Raw genomic sequence first — 20000 nt, forward strand, 5'->3', positions numbered from 1 at the left:
ACACATCATCTAGTATATCTAATAATAAGTGGTTATATAATCGAATAATTTTATAATACCGGTAATTGTATAATAATGTTGTCTGTGACAACAGCAGCCAACATCTGGTGACAATGAGTCGGGTGGCGCGGTGTGTGTGGGATGTGTGTGGGGGTGTGTGTGTGTGTGGGGGTGTGGGGTGTGGGTGTGTGTGTGGGGTGTGGGTGTGTGTGTGCTAAAATGTTCAGTTTATAGAGAGAAAATAAGTGTCTGTGTGTGTGTGTGTGTGTGTGTGTGTGTGTTCTTGCAGGTGTTGGACACTCACATCTTCCACTCCTTCCTGCGAGATCGTCTAAACAGGAAGTTAGACGCGTTCATGCGGCTGGAGCTGAACACACGCACTGAGGCCCACAGGTAACACACGCACACACACTCACACACACTCACACACACACACTCACACACGCACACACACACACGCACACACACTCACACACACACACACACACACACACACACACACACACACACACACACACACACACACACACACATACAGACATGGACAAACATATTGGCACCCCTGTCAGATAATTGTTGCAAGTTTATTGCTTTTGTTTATCCACCCCCCCCCCCCCCCCCCAAACCCTTCTCTCACTCTCTGTCCCCCCTCCCACCCCCCCCAGACTGCGGGCGATGACTGAGTCCCCGCGGCGGCCCCCCCTACAGGAGCTGGCCCGCCACTACAGCCCAGAGCAGCGCCTCAGCAGGCAGCTGGGGGGGGGCGGCAGCCTCCCTAACCTGGCCCTCAGGAACACCTCCGTCAAGAAGCTCCCCCTGCTGGATGCTGGTGGGTAACACACACACACACACTCACACACACACACACACACACACACACACACACACCACACACACACACGCACACACACACACATACAGACATGGACAAAAATATTGGCCTAACCCCTGTCAGATAATTGTTGCAATTACAAATGCTTTGGTATTCACAGGTTTATTGCTTTTGTCTATTATTTGTTTATTGCTTTTGATCAACTTTCATCCAACAAATTCAAGCTAACCTGCCGACACAGGGTACAACAGTGTCAGCTCGCACTATCCGTCGCCATTTCTTATTTCAGAAGTGAAACGCCACTTCCTGAAACCTCTGCCGTCCAATGACAGGTCTGAAAGGTCTCCAGAAGCCAATCAGGACCTTCAAGCTGCCAGAGTTCCCGCCCCCCCTGGCCTACCACTACGTCCAGAACTACTACGCTGAGGTGCTCGTCCTCCTGGGGAAGGAGATGGCCGCCGCCCCCCCCGAGGACTCCGCCCTCCTGGCCAGGTACCACTACCTGAGAGGCGTGGTGAACACGCTGGCCGCCAGGCGCCTGGACGCCCTCGACGACTTCCAGAACCTCTACAAGGTCCGGTCCTCCCCCCTCTCCTCTTCTCTTTCTCCTCTCCTCTCCCCTTTCTCCTCTCCTCTCGTCTCCCCCCTCTCCTCTCCTCTTTCTCCTCTCCTCCCCCCTCTCCTCTTTTCTTTCTCCTCTCCTCCCCCTCTCCTCTCCTCTTTCTCCTCTCCTCTTCTCTCCCCCCTCTCCTCTCCTCTTTCTCCTCTCCTCCCCCCTCTCCTCTCCTCTTTAATAATTAATAATAATTTTGCCATTTAGCAGACGCCTTTATCCAAAGCGACTTACAATTACGAATTACAGGGACATTCCCCCTGGAGTAACTGAGGGCTAAGTGCCTTACTCAAGGGCACACTAGTAGTGGTGTGGCTTCAGGCGGGATTCGAACTCACAACCTTCCGATCACAAGTCCAACTCACTATCCACTAGACCACCACTACCCCTCTTTCTCCTCTCCTCTCCTCTCCTCTCCCCCCTCTCCTCTCCTCTTTTTCCTCTCCTCCCCCCTCTCCTCTCCTCTTTCTCCTCTCCTCTCCTCTTTCTCCTCTCCTCTTCTCTTTCTCCCCCCTCTCCTCTTCTCTTTCTCCCCCCTCTCCTCTCCTGTCCTCCCCCCTCTCCTCTTCTTTCTCCTCTCCTCCTCCCCCCTCTCCTCTTCTCTTTCTCCTCTTCTCTTTCTCCTCTCCTCCCCCCTCCTCTTCTCCTCTCCTCACCTCTTTCTCCTCTCCTCTTCTCTTCCTCCTCTCCTCTCCCCCTCGCCTCTTCTCTTCCTCCTCTCCTCTCCTCCCCCTCTCCTCTCCCCTCTCCTCTTCTCTTCCCCCTCTCCTCTTCTCTTTCTCCTCTCCTCTTCTCTTTCTCCTCTCCTCTCCTCTCCTCCCCCCTCTCCTCTTCTCTTTCTCCTCTCCTCTCCTCTTCTCTTCCCCCTCTCCTCTCCTCTTTCTCCTCTCCTCCTCTCTTGTTCCTCTCCTCTTCTCTTTCTCCTCTCCTCTTTCTCCTCTCCTCTTCTCTTTCTCCTCTCCCCTTCTCTTTCTCCTCTCCTCCCCCCTCTCCTCTTCTCTCCCCCCTCTCCTCTCCTCCCCCCTCTCCTCTTCTCTCCCCCCTCTCCTCTTCTCTTTCTCCTCTCCTCCCCCCTCTCCTCTTCTCTCCCCCCTCTCCTCTTCTCTTTCTCCTCTCCTCTTCTCTTTCTCCTCTCCTCTTCTCTTTCTCCTCTCCTCTTCTCTTCCTCCTCTCCTCTTCTCTCCCCCTCTCCTCTTCTCTTTCTCCTCTCCTCCCCCCTCTCCTCTTCTCTCCCCCCTCTCCTCTTCTCTTTCTCCTCTCCTCTTCTCTTTCTCCTCTCCTCCCCCCTCTCCTCTTCTCTCCCCCCTCTCCTCTTCTCTTTCTCCTCTCCTCCCCCCTCTCCTCTTCTCTCCCCCCTCTCCTCTTCTCTTTCTCCTCTGCTCTTCTCTTCCTCCTCTCCTCTCCTCCCTCCTCTCCTCTTCTCTTTCTCCTCTCCTCTTCTCTTTCTCCTCTGCTCTTCTCTTCCTCCTCTCCTCTCCTCCCCCTCTACTCTTCTCTTTCTCCTCTCCTCCCCCCTCTCCTCTCCTCTTTCTCCTCTCCTCCCCCCTCTCCTCTCCTCTTTCTCCTCTCCTCCCCCCTCTCCTCTTCTCTTTCTCCTCTCCTCTTCTCTTCCTCCTCTCCTCAGCTGTTGTTGTTATTATTGTTATGATTATGATGATGATTGTTATTATTGTTATGATTATGATGATTATTATTATTATTGTTGTGATTGTTCCTGTCAGACGGACACAGCCATCTTCCCGGCGGCGTTGGTGAAGGGTCTGGTGGCGTCGCTGGGGAGGGCGGAGCAGACGGAGGCGGAGCGCCGGCCAGACCTCCGGCGCCTCCTCAGCCGGGTCAGACAGGACCAGGACCCCCGGCCCGCCCACCACGACGCCGTCGTCAAGCGCTTCCAACTGCCGAAAAAACACATGCAGCTGGAGGAGTTCATACGTCACGTCCAAGAGTCAGGCGTCGTCAAGGACCTCGACACCATCCACAGACTGTTTGATGCCCTGACTGTAGGTAAGGAAGGAGGGAGGGAGGGAGGGAGAGAGAGAGGGAGGGACACCATTCACAGACTGTTTGATGCCCTAACTGTAGGTAAGGAAGGAGGGAGGGAGGGAGGGAGGGAGGGACGGACGGTGGGAGAGAGGGAGGGACACCATCCACAGACTGTTTGATGCCCTAACTGTAGGTAAGGAAGGAAGGAGGGAGGGAGGGAGGGAGGAAGGGAGGGTGAGAGAGAGGGAGGGACACCATCCACAGACTGTTTGATGCCCTAACTGTAGGTAAGGAAGGAGGGAGGGAGGGAGGAAGGGAGGGTGAGAGAGAGGGAGGGACACCATCCACAGACTATTTGATGCTCTAACTGTAGGTAAGGAGGGAGAGAGGACACCATCCACAGAGAGAGAGAGAGAGAGAGAGAGAGAGGGAGGGAGAGAGAGGGAGGTGTGTCAGTCTGGTGACTGTACTAACCTAATCAATCATCTATCCTCAGTATCCTGCTGTAACAGTCTAACCCTGCTGCTGCTGCTGGTGTGTGTATGGGTGGGTGTGGGTATGTGTCTGTGTGGGTGTGTGTCTGTCTGTGTGTGTGTGTGTGCGTGTGTGTGTCTGTGTGTGTGTGTGTCAGAGAGTAACCCTGCTGGTGGAGGTGAGGTGAAGGTCTGCTCCTCCTCTGTCTTTTACTTGGAGGGTAAGTGTGTGTGTGTGTGTGTGTGTGTGTGTGTGTGTGTGTGTGTGTGTGTGTGTGTGTGTGTGTGTGTGTGTGTGTGTGTGTGTGTGTGTGTGTGTGTGTGTGTGTGTGTGTGTGTGTGTGTGTGTGTGTGTGTGTGTGTGTGTGTGTGTGTGTGTGTGTGTGTGTGTGTGTTGCTTGTCTTTGTTCGTTCTGTGTGATTACAGCGTCACGTCTTAGAAGTGTTTACATTTCAGCTTTACCTCACACACCCAGCTTGGCATTCACCTAGTTAATCATACTCTCTCTCACTCTCTCTCTCTCCCCCTCTCTCTCCCTCTCTCACTCTCTCTCTCTCCCTCTCTCACTCTCTCCCTCCCCCTCTCTCTCTCCCTCTCTCACTCTCTCCCCCTCTCTCTCCCTCTCTCTCTCACTCTCTCTCCCTCCCCCTCTCTCCCTCTCTCTCTCTCTCTCCCTCCCCCTCTCACTCTCTCTCCCTCTCTCACTCTCTCTCACTCTCTCTCACTCTCTCTCTCTCCCTCCCCCTCTCTCTCCCTCCCCCTCTCTCTCTATCTCTGTCTCTCTGTTTCTCTATCTGGTGGTGTAACTGTCTATCTATCTGGTGGTGTAACTGTCTATCTATCTGGTGGTGTAACTGTCTATCTGGTGGTGTAACTGTCTGTCTATCTGGTGGTGTAACTGTCTATCTGGTGGTGTAACTGTCTATCTGTCTGGTGGTGTAACTGTCTATCTGGTGGTGTAACTGTCTGTCTATCTGGTGGTGTAACTGTCTGTCTATCTGGTGGTGTAACTGTCTGTCTATCTGGTGATGTAACTGTCTGTCTATCTGGTGGTGTAACTGTCTGTCTATCTGGTGGTGTAACTGTCTGTCTATCTGGTGGTGTAACTGTCTGTCTATCTGGTGGTGTAACTGTCTGTCTATCTGGTGGTGTAACTGTCTATCTATCTGGTGGTGTAACTGTCTACCTGGTGGTGTAACTGTCTGTCTATCTGGTGGTGTAACTGTCTATCTATCTGGTGGTGTAACTGTCTACCTGGTGGTGTAACTGTCTGTCTATCTGGTGGTGTAACTGTCTATCTATCTGGTGGTGTAACTGTCTGTCTACCTGGTAGTGTAACTGTCTATCTGTCTGGTGGTGTAACTGTCTGTCTATCTGGTGGTGTAACTGTCTATCTATCTGGTGGTGTAACTGTCTGTCTACCTGGTGGTGTAACTCTCTACTGCCCCCCTCAGGCCAGCAGAAGATGGTGGACCCTGAGGTGTTCCGGGTGTTCTACACCTTCTGGAAGGAGACGGAGGCGGAGGCGCAGGACGTGGCGCTGCCCGGCGGCGTGGCGGAGCGCCTGGAGGAGGACGAGTGCGTGTTCAAGCTGTCCTCCTCCGTCAAGACCAGCCGCGGCGTGGGTCGCCTCGCCATGACGCAGCGACGCCTCTTCCTGCTGACCGAAGGGCGGCCCGGCTACGTGGAGGTGGCCAAGTTCAGGGACATCGAGGTGAGTGAGGAGGCCGCCGGGACTACTTTCTGCCGGGTCTACTTTCTGCCAGGTCTACTTTCTGTCGGGTCTACTTTCTGCCGGGTCTACTTTCCAAGGAGACTGAATGTGATGATGTACTGTATTTTAAGTGATTTTCATGTTGTGTCAGTCTGTATCAACACAAGCCTGAAGATAAACTCATACAGTGATGATCGTGTGTGTGTGTGTGTGTGTGTGTGTGTGTGTGTGTGTGTGTGTGTGTGTGTCAGGAGGTGAAGGTCTCGTCGGCTCTGTTCCTGCTCATGCGCGTCCCGTGTCTGAAGATCCGCGTGGCGGGGAAGAGGGAGGGGCTGGAGGCCAACCTGAAGGCCGAGTCTGACCTCTGGAACCTCATGGTCAAAGAGATGTGGGCCGGCCGCAAGATGGCCGACGAACACAAGGTGGGTGGGGGTAGGGGGGTAATGATGCTAGCGTGAAAACAGGATAATGATGCTACTGTGAAAACAGACTAATGATGCTAGTGTGAAAACAGGCTAATGATGCTACTGTGAAAGCCGACGAACACAAGGTGGGTGGGGGGAGGGGGGTAATGATGCTAGCGTGAAAACAGGCTAATGATGCTAGCGTGAAAACAGGCTAAGGCTAAAGGTGAAACAGGCTACAGATGCTAGCGTGAAAACAGGCTAATTATGCTAGTGTGAAAACAGGCTAATTATGCTAGTGTGAAAACAGGCTAATTATGCTAGTGTGAAAACAGGCTAATGATGCTTGTGTGAAAACAGACTAATGCTAGCACTCTCACTCTTTGGTCTTGGTCACGTTTCCAACATCCATGTTCCTGACGTCAGAGAGATGAGACAGAGACCCTCTGTGGAGCTCTGGTCTGGCAGGAATGTCAGGCTCATCAGTATTCATCCAAGCTCCTCAACAACGCAACCACAGGGTATCCGCGGTGTCTTGAAAAGTATTACAAGTTGATAAATCAATTTTGGGAAAATCAAGACCCTTAATAAGTATTAAAAAAGTCTTATCACGATTTTATGAGGTCTTAAATTTTTTAGGTATTTTTCTGAATTAGACTCTGTCCAAAGAGTTTGAGTCCTAAAAACTTTTAGTAAACGTTCGTGAAAGATGAACCGGAAATTCTGTTATATGATAGTGGTCTAGTCTATTGTAAACTAAAACTGTTAAGTTAAAGGTGTCACTGATGTAAACGGTTACAGCTCGAAGTGGCGGTTGAGGTCTGGAAAAATATTGACAAGGTCTTTAAAAAGTCTTAGAAAGGTATTGAAATTAACCTCAAGATTCCTGTATATACCCTGAACCATCAACCATCAATGCAAAAATAATAATAATACAAATAATGGCATAATGTACCACCCAATTGTAAAATAGTAATCCAGTAGTGTGGTTGTTTGTGGTTGTTTATGGTTGTTTGTGGTCCTCCAGGACCCCCAGTACGTGCAGCACGCACTGGCCAATGCCCTGCTGATGGATGCCGTGGTGGGATGTCTGCAGACCCAGAAGGCCGTCTACGCCGCCTCCAAACTGGCCCACTACCACCGCATGACCCTGGAAGGTAGGGGGGAGGGGCATGACCCTGGAAGGTAGGGGGGGGGTATGACCCTGGAAGGTAGGGGGGGCATTGTTATATAGACTTATTATATTGTTCTATAGACTTAAGTATTATATTGTTCTATAGACTTAAGTATTATATTGTTCTATAGACTTAAGTATTATATTGTTATATAGACTTAAGTATTATAGATATAGATATATAGATGTAAGTATTTAAACTAAGAGCTGTTTTGCAGGGAGACCAATCAGCATTCAGTTTGCCTCTTCAGAGAGACATTTGTCATATCAGGGGAAGGTGAACTGAAGAAGATAGGGCAGAATTAAAATTCTGTGTGTGTGTGTGTGTGTGTGTGTGTGTGTGTGTGTGTGTGTGTGTGTGAACAGTGCCCATGATGGTGCCCAGGACCACGTCAGAGACTCTGAAGCACAAGATCAACCCCTCCCAGGACCAGGCGGCCCCCCAGGCCGTCACTGTGCTGCTCTACACCCCTGGTACACACACACACACACACACACACACACACACACACACACTCACACACACACACTGCTCTACACCCCTGGTACACACACACACACACACACACACACACACACACACACACACACACACTCACACACACACACACACACACACACACACTGCTCTACACCCCTGGTACACACACACACACACACACACACACACACACACACACTCATACACACACACACTGCTCTACACCCCTGGTACACACACACACACACACACACACACTCACACACACACACACACTCACACACACACACACACACACACTGCTCTACACCCCTGGTACACACACACACACACACACACACACACACTCATACACACACACACTGCTCTACACCCCTGGTACACACACACACACACACACACTCACACACACACACACACACACACACACACTGCTCTACACCCCTGGTACACTCACACACACACACACACACACACACACACACACACACACACACATACGGACACACTGCTCTACACCCCTGGTACCCACACACACACACACACACACACACACACTGCTCTACACCCCTGGTACACACACACACACACACACACTGCTCTACACCCCTGGTACACACACACACACACACACACACAAACTCATACACACACACACACACACTGCTCTACACCCCTGGTACACACACACACACATACACACTGCTCTACACCCCTGGTACCCCCCCCCCCACACACACACACACACACATACACACACACACACACACACACTCATACACACACACACACACACACACTGCTCTACACCCCTGGTACACACACACACACACACTGCTCTACACCCCTGGTACCCCCCCCCCCCACACACACACACACACACACACACACACACACACACACACACACACACACACACTGCTCTACACCCCTGGTACACACACACACACACACACACACACACACACACACACACACTGCTCTACTCTCCTGGTACACACACACACACACACACACACACACACACACACACACACACTGCTCTACGCACCAGGTACAGTTGAAGTCCACTCCACAGATTTCATGTTAACAAACTATAGTTTTGGCAAGTCGGTTAGGACAAATTAAGACAGATTATTTCACTTGTAATTTTTCTATAAATAATTTATATATATTTCACTAATTCACTATATCACAATTCCAGTGCGTCGGAAGTTTACATACACTAAGTTGACTGTGCCTTTAAACAGCTTGGAAAATTCCAGGAAATGATGTCATGCCTTTAGCAGCTTCTGATGGGCTAATTGACATCATTAGAGTCAGTTGGAGGTGTCTCTGTGAAGGTATTTTAAGGTGGAGGTGTCTGTGTGAAGGTATTTTAAGGTGAAGGTGTTTCTGTGAAGGCCGCTCAGCAAGGAAGAAGCCACTGCTCCAAAACCGCTGTAAAAAAAAGCTACGGTTTGCAACTGCACATTGGGACAAAGATCCTACTTTTTGGAGAAATGTTCACTGGTCTGATGAAACGTGATGAAATGTAACTGTTTGGCCATAATGTTGGCCATTGTTATGTCAAGACCAAGAACCCCATCTCATGAACAATTAACAATGCTGCTATTGAGCAAGTACAGGAAATAAATCTTCTTGGTGTAACTAGACTGTTAACTGGTGACATGGTCAAGACATGTAGACTTGTGAAAGACTTGTGAAAGAGATGAGGAGAAACTGTAGTCAAGAGATGTTTTTCTTTTTTAACACCACATCTGGCCAAACATGTCCTGCTGAGTGCAGACCCACCCTAGTATTATCACAATTAGATCCAAATGGACAATGTCCCCAAGCACACTTCCAAAGTTGTGGCAAAATGGCTTACGGACAACAAAGTCAAGGTATTGGAGTGACCATCACAAAGCCCCGCCGACCTCAATCCAATATAAAAATTGTGGGCAGAACTGAAAAAGCCTGACTCAGTTACACCAGTTCTGTCAGGAGGAATGGGGCAAAATTCCACCAACTTATTGTGGGAAGTTTGTGGAAGGCTACCCAAAAGGTTTGACACAAGTTTAAACAATTACCAAACACTGCTACCAAACACTGCTAACAAACACTGAAGTGTATGTAAACTTCTGACCCACTGGGAATGTGATGAAAGAACACACCTGGTAAACACACACACACACACACACACACACACACACACACACACACATACATATACACACACACACACGCACACACACATACATATACACACACACACACAGAGTCATACATCGTATATCCTCAATGTAGCGTAGAGTAAGTTCCCAGTAACCGCCTTAGTGACAGACATAGTCGGGGTCAGGTTACTGTGAGTGAGTGTGAGTGTGTGTGTGTGTGTGTGTGTATTTGTGAATGTGTGTGTGTGTGTGTGTGTATGTATGTGTGTATGTGTGTGTGTGTGTGAGAGGTGTCAGAGACAGAGACCCTCTGTTTGTCCAGGCTGCCTGCTGATAGGTCCATCTGTGTCCAATTAGGTTCAGGGTTGGTCGAGTGGCGGGGCCTTGAGACGACACACACACAAACACACACACACACTCACACACTCACACTCTCTCACACACACACTCTCTCACACACACCCTCACACACACACACCCTCACACACACATGCGCGCACACACACTCTCACACACATACACACACACACACTGTTATGTAGGTCAGTGGTGTTGGAGCGGGTCCAGAAGCTCCACCCCACCCTAGGACAGACAGGAAGTGACATGCGCAGCCTTTTTCCTACTCCCTCACTTTTAAATGGTTATAAAACAGAGGGAGGAAATGGAGAGGAGAGGAGACGGGGGGAGGATGAATGAAGGTTCCTCTGGTTCCGCTGTGTTGTGTTGTGAGTCAGGCCACTTATCTGATGTTGTACAGCAGGGATGGGAAAACGTATTTGGTTGTGGACCACATCCAGAAAAATAGGAGTAGCGGCACAAACAATATTAACTGTGGCTGTTGTCAAACAGTTACACTGCAAGAACAACTGTGTTTTTAGACCAGAAAACCCCTGTGCCATCGAAAAAAACATTGTTTTCATCAAAATAACTATACAACACTACTGAACAGTTTAGCTGTTGTCATTACAGTAGTTTATTGATGTGTCCACAAATTACAGTAGGCATTTCTGTATCTTACATTTAAATCAATACAATAAGACTCTCTTTAAAAAAGCAGCGCACATTTTAAAAAAACAGCAAAATAAGACCAGGAGAAAGGAGCAAGAAAGGAACGAGGTAGTTTACAACATTCAACAACAAGTATTCAGTATGGCAAGTATTCAGACTGGTTCTTCAGGTCATTCTTGTGAATAGGAACATTCAGGAAGAGGCAAAAACAGAATATGCTGTATAGTATATTCACACCCTTTCACCTTTTCCACATTTTGTTGTGTTGCCTCAACTTTCAACAATGCCTCAATTTAAAATGATTTTTTTTTTTCAATGACACTCTTAAAATGAGCTAAAATGCAAAAATGTCATTGACAAATCACTCAATAAGTTGAATTGAGTCCATCTTAATGCAAGGATAAAAATAGTTCATGTAATTTAATACATTTACAGATTGTTTTTGTCATTCTGGGGTATTGTGTGTGGATTGATGGCAAATTATTTTAATTTAATCCATTTTAAATTGAGTCACAACAAAAATGTGGAAAAGGTGAGGGGGGTCTGAATACTTTCCGAATGCACCATAAGTGCAGTCCACTTATCAAGTCCAACGCACATACAGTGCAATTTATTTTTATAGACGGTTTTCTAACGGTCCATATTCCATTATTTTTGTTTAAATGTATTTTAAATCCATGCCACACTTTGCCCATTCCTGTTCTCCAGCGTCTTTAGAAGGGCTTCTAATGTTTATTATTATAACTGTGTGTGTGTGTGTGTGTGTGTGTGTGTGTTCTCAGGCCAGCTGAACTCTGAGGGAGGGGGCGGGACCCCTAAGCTGTGGGTTGCCCTGGGCGACGGCCGGGTGGTGGTGTTTGACGCAGCCAGCTGGTCTCTGCAGCACAGCTCTGTCCAGGCCGGGGCTGCTCGCCTGGTGAGATGTGTGTGTGTGTGTGTGTGTGTGTGTGTGTGTGTGTGTCTATCTGTCTGTGTGTGTGTGTGTGTGTGTGTGTGTGTGTGTGTGTCTGTCTGTCTGTGTCTGTCTGTCTGTCTATCTGTGTGTGTCTGTGTTTGTGTCTGTCTGTGTGTCTGTGTTTGTGTCTGTCTGTCTGTCTGTCTGTCAGCCTCCCCTGGTGTTCTACCTCCCCCAGCCTCCCCTGGTGTTCTACCTCCCCCAGCCTCCCTTGGTGTTCTACCTCCCCCAGCCTCCTCTGGTGTTCTACCTCCCCCAGCCTCCCCTGGTGTTCTACCTCCCCCAGCCTCCCTTGGTGTTCTACCTCCACCAGCCTCCCCTGGTGTTCTACCTCCCCCAGCCTCCCCTGGTGTTCTACCTCCCCCAGCCTCCCCTGGTGTTCTACCTCCCCCAGCCTCCCCTGGTGTTCTACCTCCCCCAGCCTCCCCATGTGTTCTACCTCCCCCAGCCTCCCCTGGTGTTTTACCTCCCCCAGCCTCCCCTGGGTGGTCTCTGCTGAATAATGTAGGATCATACAACACGTTATAATAACAATAATCATAATCATAATCATAATAATAATGCATGTATCTGGTATTACAGTATGGTTAGGGTTAGTGATGGGATCAGTGACACACGTTGTACTACAGTGACTTGTTGTTGTTGTTGTTGTTGTTGTTGTTGTTGTTGTTTGTAGACCTGCATGCTGGGAGTGGACCCCCAGCAGGTGTGGGTGGGGTCTCAGGACTCGGTCATTTACATAATCAGCAGCAGCAGCATGTCCTGCAACAAGCAGCTGACCCACCACCGCAGTGATGTCACCGGCCTTGCCCTGGGCCCGCCTGACAAGTACAGGTGACATGTTACCATGGCTACCATGACACACGTCACACGATGACTACATCATACATGTTACCATGGCTACCATGACACACGTCACAATGACTACATCATACATGTTACCATGGCTACCATGACACGCGTCACGCGATGACTACATCATACATGTTACCATGACCATGTCGCAGATGGTGTACTGTCTGTCTGTCTGACTGCCTGCCTGCCTGCCTGCCTGCCTGCCTGCCTGCCTGTCTGTCTGTCTGCCTGTTTGTCTGTCTGTCTGCCTGCCTGTCTGTCTGTCAGACAGACAAACAGACAGGCAGACAGACAGACAAACAGACAGGCAGTCTGCCTGCCTGCCTGTCTCCAGTATGTTGATGTGTGTGTGTGTGGTGTACTTCCCCTCCCAGCCAGCAAGTGGTGTACTCGTGCAGTGCTGAGGGGGTGGTGATGGCGTGGGACTCGGTCTCTCTGCAGGTCAGGAGACAGTTCAGTCTGACCTGCGGCGTCCTGGCGTCTGTCCAGCCCTGCGGGGGAACCCTGTGGTGCTGTGAGTGTCACATGACACCTTAGAACACACTAGAACACCTCAGAACACCTTAGAACACGTTATAACACCTTAGAACAACTTAAAACACCTTAGAACACGTTAGAACAAATCAGAACACGTTAGAATGCCTTAGAACATGTTAGAACACCTTAGAACAATTTAGAACACCTCAGAACACCTTAGAACATGTTAAACACCCTAGGGCTACTACTAGAGTAGGGTTATTATTAACATTTAGTTGACTTCGTCGTTTTGCATATTCAATTCGTAAATTCGTCGTTTTGCATATTTATGATCATTTTCCCAGTGTTAACTCTCTATCGCCCCCTGCCTGTGGCTGTTGTAGGTGCCAGGGACTGCGTGATGGAGGTGTGGAGGAGTGGGACGCTGCATCGTAGGACCTCCCCCACCCCCACCGCCTTCAGCTGTCTGCTGGTGTTCCCTGAGGTGAGGATGATGAAGATGACGATGATGAAGGAGGTGGTATAGATGAAGATGATGCTGATGTGTGTGTGTGTGTGTGTGTGTGTGTGTGTGTGTGTGTGTGTGTGTGTGTGGTGTGTGTGTGTGTGTGTGTGTGTGTGTGTGCACGTGTCTCTCTGTGTGCGTGTGTGTGTGTGTGTGTGTGTGTTTGTGTGCGTGTGCACGTGTCTCTCTGTGTGCGTGTGTGGCAGAGGGAGCAGCTGTGGACAGCGTGTGTGGACAGCGGGGAGGTGTGTGTGTGGCACCAACAGGACCTGGCCACGCCCTTCCACAGAGTCCAGCTGGCCGACTGTGCTGGGGTCACCTGTATGATCAAGGTCAAGAACCAGGTCAGACACACACACACACACACACACACAGACACACACAGACACACAGACACACAGACACACATGCTTGGTTCCTCTTCAGTGTTAGATGTGTATATAGAGAAAGTCATTTAAAAGTCAATAAAATATCTGGTATCCAAGGCAACACGTGTCAAAGTCAGGTATGTTTGTTGATAGGTGACATATAGAACCCTCCCCCTCTCCTCCCCTCCTCCCCCCCTCTCTCCCCCCAGGTGTGGGTGGGGGGCCGAGGGCAGAGCGAGGCTAAACCCCGGGGGAAGATCTATGTGGTGGACGTGCAGCGCCACCTGGTGGACAAGGTGCTGGCGGGCCACAGCGACGCCGTGGAGACGCTGAGCTCAGCAGAGGACCGCTACGTCCTCAGCGGGGCCGGGCGCCACGACGGGAAGATCGCCATCTGGAAGGTGGAGTAACGGCCAACGCTGCCCCCTGGAGGACCGGAGTAACGTGGCGTCTGTCAGACCAACACCGCCACCTGGAGGACCGGAGTAACGTGGCGTCTGTCAGACCAACACCGCCACCTGGAGGACCGGAGTAACGTAGCTCGAGGGGGAGTCCTCTGGTGCTAACACGTTAGAACACTTTAAACGCCCTTAGAACACTTAAGAATATGTTTAACACCCTTAGAACACTTAAGAACATGTTTAACATCCTTAGAACACCTTAGAACATGTTTAACACCCTTAGAACACCTTAGCTTAGAACATGTCTAACACCCTTAGAACATCCTTAGAACATGTTTAACACCCTTAGAACACCTTAGAACATGTTTAGCTACCTCCTTAGCTACCAAGGCTCCCCCTGGAGGACAGAAGGCGGATCACGTCAACCCCGGACCCCAACTCTGACGATCAGTGATCTCGACCATCTAATAGGTGGAAGCAATATGGCAATCTCTCACCCAACCAATCAGAGTGCTAGGAGCTAGGGACTCCTAGGGACTAGTGGTTAGGAGCTAGGAACTAGGGACGAGGGGCTAGTGGCTAGGAGCTAGGGGCTAGGGGCTAGTGACTAGGAACTAGGGGCTAGGGGTTGGGTTGGGTTAAGCCTATGGAGCCTAGAGGGTCAGAGGAGTCCTGTTGCTGCTCAGGCCACTTTTACAACTGGAATATCCTCTCACGTCAGCCATATTGATTAACAGTATATTATCACTATTGTTATTATTACTATTATCATTATAGTACCGGTACTGTCTTTTATATTAGGACTACATTAGGCAGTTTTAGTATTTAATATATATGTATATGTTTTTTATAATCCTGTAAATATTACTTTTTTTTAAAAATGTTTTAAGATACTCTACGCATCTTATCATGGTTTAAGTATTAAAGTGTGCAGTAACTCAGACTGTGTTCTCTGTACGTTATTATTGAACATTATTTCATGTCAATAACCGCTTCTTACCGTATGAGTCAACAAGTGAATACAAATACATCAATGTTGTTTTCATCTCGTAGTGTTTGGGATTCATCAGTCAGTTGTTAAAAATAAGTCTATTTGGGATCAAGTCAGTGGGTTAGTGGGGTCAGTAACAGTCTGTATCCCACCTGCTCTGCCTCAACACCAGGGGGCAGCAGAGCCAGGAGATGACTGGTGTTCTTCATGCAGACAGAAATCTGTCTTAAGTCGGACGGCCCCAAATACGGGCCCAAATTCTGCTTTAATTTGATTATTAATTGGATAATTGATGACTTTGATTATCTGATGACTATCTCCTTGTCATGTGTAGTATGTTATTCTGAACTATGACCTGAGCATATAGTCTAATGAGATAAGCAGATTAGTTTGAGTCTGGTTTCAACAGTCCTGTAGTATTTTAGGGGCGGCTGTGGCTCAGGAGGTAGAGCCGGCGTCTAATGATCACATGGTTGGCTGTTCAAACCCCCAGCTGGTCACGTGTCGAGGTGTCTTTGAGCAAGGCACTGAACCCCTAATTGCTCCAGGGTCGCCGTCTATGACAATTGACTGACAAGTTGATTGCATGGCAATAAAAACAATTATATTTTATTATTATTATTATTATTATTCAGAAACATTCAGATCAACGTGGAGCGGAAGACCAGGTGTGATTCTGTGACTAAACATGGACGCTTTCCAACACTCCTGTCTGCTAATCTCAGGAATTATAATCTCTCAATCCACCAAATGTAACAACTCTCTGGCTGGGTTGCACCAACATGGATTAAATTAATCCTGGTTTAGGCTTAATCTAGATTTAGTAAATTAAAAAATAACATAAACCTCCTCCAGGGGTGGTTTAAACATAATTGCTAATCCAGGATTACATTTAAACTACCTTGATTTAATCCAGTTTAAAAGTTAAACCAAGTTAAACCACAGCCTCCGTCTTTATTCTGATTGGTCTGATCTCATTAAGAAGACAATGCTAGGGGTTTGGGCTAAGGCTAGGCTAGGTGCTATGTTAGGGACTAAGGTTAAGCTAGGGACTAAGGCGAGGCTAGGGGCTAGGGCCAGCTAGCCTAGCCCTAACACGAACACCTGCAGGGATGTAATCACAGAGATGTTCTTTAATCCAGCGGCAGATTAAGAACCAGATTAAGAACCAGGGATTTAAAAACAACAACAATGTAACGTCCCCAAATTGCACTGGATTGGGTTTAGAGGCGGTCCCAGTTACGCTCTAGCCAGGAGCAGGCACTCAATTTGCAGGTGCCACATTAATTTACACACACATTCTGTGTTTATGCAATAACACACACACACACACACACAGAGTCAGACAGATTGTCTGAATGGATTTAGGTAAATAGACACACGCCTCTCATTGATAGATATCTCAAAATCAGAGGAGGCTGGTGGAGGTAGAAATCTGGGTTGTTCTAATGCACGGAATGGAATGAGCCACTAGCCTCCCCCAGCTTTCCCTGGCGTCCCCCAGCCTCCCCCATCCTGCCCCAGCCTCCCCTGTCCTCCCCCAGCCTCTCCTGGCGTCCCCCAGCCTCCCCCATCCTGCCCCAGCCTCCCCTGTCCTCCCCCAGCCTCTCCTGGCGTCCCCCAGCCTCCCCTATCCTCCCCCAGCCTCCCCTGGCCTTCCTCAGCCTCCCCTGTCCTCCCCCAGCCTCCCCTGGCCTCCTCTGTCCTCCCTCAGCCTCCCCTGTCCTCCCTCAGCCTCCCCTGTCCTCCCCTGTCCTCCCTCAGCCTCCCCTGCCCTCCCCTGTCCTCCCCCAGCCTCCCCTGGCCTCCTCTGTCCTCCCTCAGCCTCCCCTGTCCTCCCTCAGCCTCCCCTGTCCTCCCCTGTCCTCCCTCAGCCTCCCCTGCCCTCCCCTGTCCTCCCTCAGCCTCCCCTGCCCTCCCCTGTCCTCCCTCAGCCTCCCCCGTCCTCCCCTGTCCTCCCTCAGCCTTCCCTGCCCTCCCCTGTCCTCCCTCAGCCTACCCTGTCCTCCCCTGTCCTCCCTCAGCCTCCCCCTGTCCTCCCCTGTCCTCCCTCAGCCTACCCTGTCCTGGCCTCTATTGTAGCTAATTCTCAGTGTGGAATAACTGTAGTATAATAAAGTTAATCAGTATAACCAATATTAATACCAACTTTTTTTTTTTATGTGAACATATGTCAACATATGTTAACACACAAATATTAACATATGACTAAATATGTGTATTGTGCTGATGTCATGTTATCCCTGTCATGTCCATTATCCATTATTCATATCTGTAAAAAAAAAAAAACAGCCAGAAAATGTGTATGACAGTGTTTTCCTGCCTGAAGTACAGTTAGTGTCCTGTTGGAAGTCGAGCTCCACACATAACATACACACAGCATTCCCAGTGTTCCCAGCGGAGAGGGTGTCATTCCCTGGCCGGCCGCCGTGGGCCGGGTCTCTGCTCGGCGCCATGTTGGATTCTCCGGTCGGGATGGGGAGCAGAGACCAGGAGGGATAGGCGACTCCCGGAGCCGTGGGGCAGGAAAAGCCGAATCAACTCCAGTTTTTAAGGGATATAAACACACACAACCGAATAATTACACCGGGAAAGACAAGCGAACAGACGGGAACGTCACCGGGGAGACGGTAAAGTGAGTACAGTAGCGGGTTATAAGGTGATTTAGATTTAGGTTCCAGAGGCGTCAGGCGAAAGCGATGATGTGATGTAGAGGTTCCAGACACATGGACGTTTCCTGCCATAATTATGTCATAAAGTTGTTGTTCGTCTATTCTGTTTGGTCTGTTGTACCCTGTTAACAGCCATGTCAGGAGGAGCCGGGGGCTCACATTGGTCGCTGTCTGACGACCATGTATGGATAATAATCATAATCATAATCATAATAATAATAATAATAATAACCGTTATTTGTGTATCACTTTTCCTGTAAACGTTGCAGCTCAAAGTGCTTTAATCATTATATAATCATCATTTAATCATTTAGTCATTTAAAGGCAATATTAAAAAGATGGGGTGTTAGACCAGATGTATTGATGTTAGACCAGATAGGATGTTAGATGATTAGGTAGATGGTGACCAGATGCGGTTCGTCATTGATTAGGGAATCAGGAAAGTACCAACTAACCCATTCAGGATGACTCACCAGGTCCACAAAGTCTCCAAGCACCACTAGTCTCATTTCTCCACTGTTTCATGATGTCTCGTTGAGGGACTTCATCGCCAATAGGCCCGTGACTGTACTTTACATTTAGTTTTCTATCCATAATCGTGAGTGCGAGTGTAGACCTTAGCAGAGACCTTCTGGAGATAATGGGTTATGTTCCTGGAGAGTAGGGCTGCGTTCGTAAATTCGCTCAGAGAACGCAGGAGTGCACATTGGGTTCAACGTCGTAAAGGGACCAAGTAATTTGACTGGACAAGCTGCATTCCATGAGTGCTGATCAGATTTCCAGAGCGAATTTACGAACGCACTCTATGTAAGGTGGTCGAGGCCTCAGTGTTTCTGGTTGCTGTGTGTAAACCCCTGAGTGTTGATACCCCGAGGCTGGGTAGATGACAGTGCTGCCAAGGCCGTATTTATAGAAACACGGTTATAGAAACCGCTCGCCAGTGGAACTGGCCAGTCACGAATTGTTCTGTATCACTTTGATATTCATATTTCAAATTCTGGCTATCCTGTTGAATGATTTAACTATTGCACACTACTTCTTGCACTTGTGCTTTACCATGCAGTTACCTGGCACTAACTTACATTATTATTATTATTATTATTATTATTATTATTATTATTATTATTATATGACTATACACCAGACTTTTAACACTAAGTAACCCTGCTGATATCCACAGGCAAGTGGACACACACACACACACACACACACACACACACACACACACACACACACACACCATCATCATCATCATCATCATCATCATCATCATCCTCCTCCTTATTCCATGTTGTTTTAGCTGCAGGAAGAGGAGGTGTGTGTGTGTGTGTGTGTGTGTGTGTGTGTGTGTGTGTGTGTGTGTGTACAGCAGTTAGCAGTGACAGGAAGACTGAATGAACCTTCTCAAGTTGTTGTGTATTCTACTTAGACTGGCTACACACACACACACACACACACACACACACACACACACACACACACACACACACACACACACACTCACCGTCCCTCAGGATTCGAGGGGAAAACGCCTTTTCCTCTCAGCAGCAGCAGTCTCTTACTGTGTGTGTGTGTGTGTGTGTGTGTGTGTGTGTGTGTGTGTGTGTGTGTGTGTGTGGGTGTGGGTGGGTGTGTGTGGGTGTGTGTGGGTGTGTGTATGTATGTATGTATGTGTGGGTGTGTGAGAGAGAGACAGAGTCAGAGAGAGAGAGAGAGAGAGAGAGAGAGAGAGAGAGAGAGAGAGAGAGAGAGAGAGAGAGAGAGAGAGAGACTGTCTCTAGACCAGACCCAGACCCAGTCCAGAGCAGACCAGGCCCAGTGTGTGAGAGTGTGTTTAGGGTGGTGCAGTTGACTATTAAATGGATTCTTGCTTTTGACCTGCAAAGAACATGTTTCCTAAACAAAGATACTAACCAAGACACACACACACACACACA

At 48.9% G+C, this 20000-nt stretch overlaps 1 protein-coding gene across 1 annotated transcript in view; it reads left to right on the forward strand.

The window, feature by feature from the left end:
* LOC308154018 (DENN domain-containing protein 3-like) overlaps positions 1-14649 on the forward strand; it is a gene marked incomplete at its 5' end in the record, with an annotated part of 22128 nt that extends 7479 nt beyond the window's left edge. Inside the window, 14 exons of the mRNA XM_080527198.1 lie at positions 290-393; positions 666-829; positions 1165-1406; positions 3167-3449; positions 5357-5616; positions 5868-6038; positions 7048-7177; positions 7561-7668; positions 11622-11755; positions 12471-12628; positions 13024-13163; positions 13510-13646; positions 13838-13975; positions 14209-14649. Coding sequence (XP_080383324.1) covers positions 290-393; positions 666-829; positions 1165-1406; positions 3167-3449; positions 5357-5616; positions 5868-6038; positions 7048-7177; positions 7561-7668; positions 11622-11755; positions 12471-12628; positions 13024-13163; positions 13510-13646; positions 13838-13975; positions 14209-14409 — 2370 coding nt within the window. The 3' untranslated portion in view covers positions 14410-14649. The remainder of the gene's footprint in view (positions 1-289; positions 394-665; positions 830-1164; positions 1407-3166; positions 3450-5356; positions 5617-5867; positions 6039-7047; positions 7178-7560; positions 7669-11621; positions 11756-12470; positions 12629-13023; positions 13164-13509; positions 13647-13837; positions 13976-14208) is intronic.
* Between the last annotated feature and the right edge of the window lie 5351 nt (positions 14650-20000).

Source organism: Nansenia antarctica (assembly GCF_963989245.1).
Source record: "Nansenia antarctica genome assembly, chromosome: 3".
NCBI lineage: Eukaryota > Metazoa > Chordata > Actinopteri > Argentiniformes > Microstomatidae > Nansenia > Nansenia antarctica.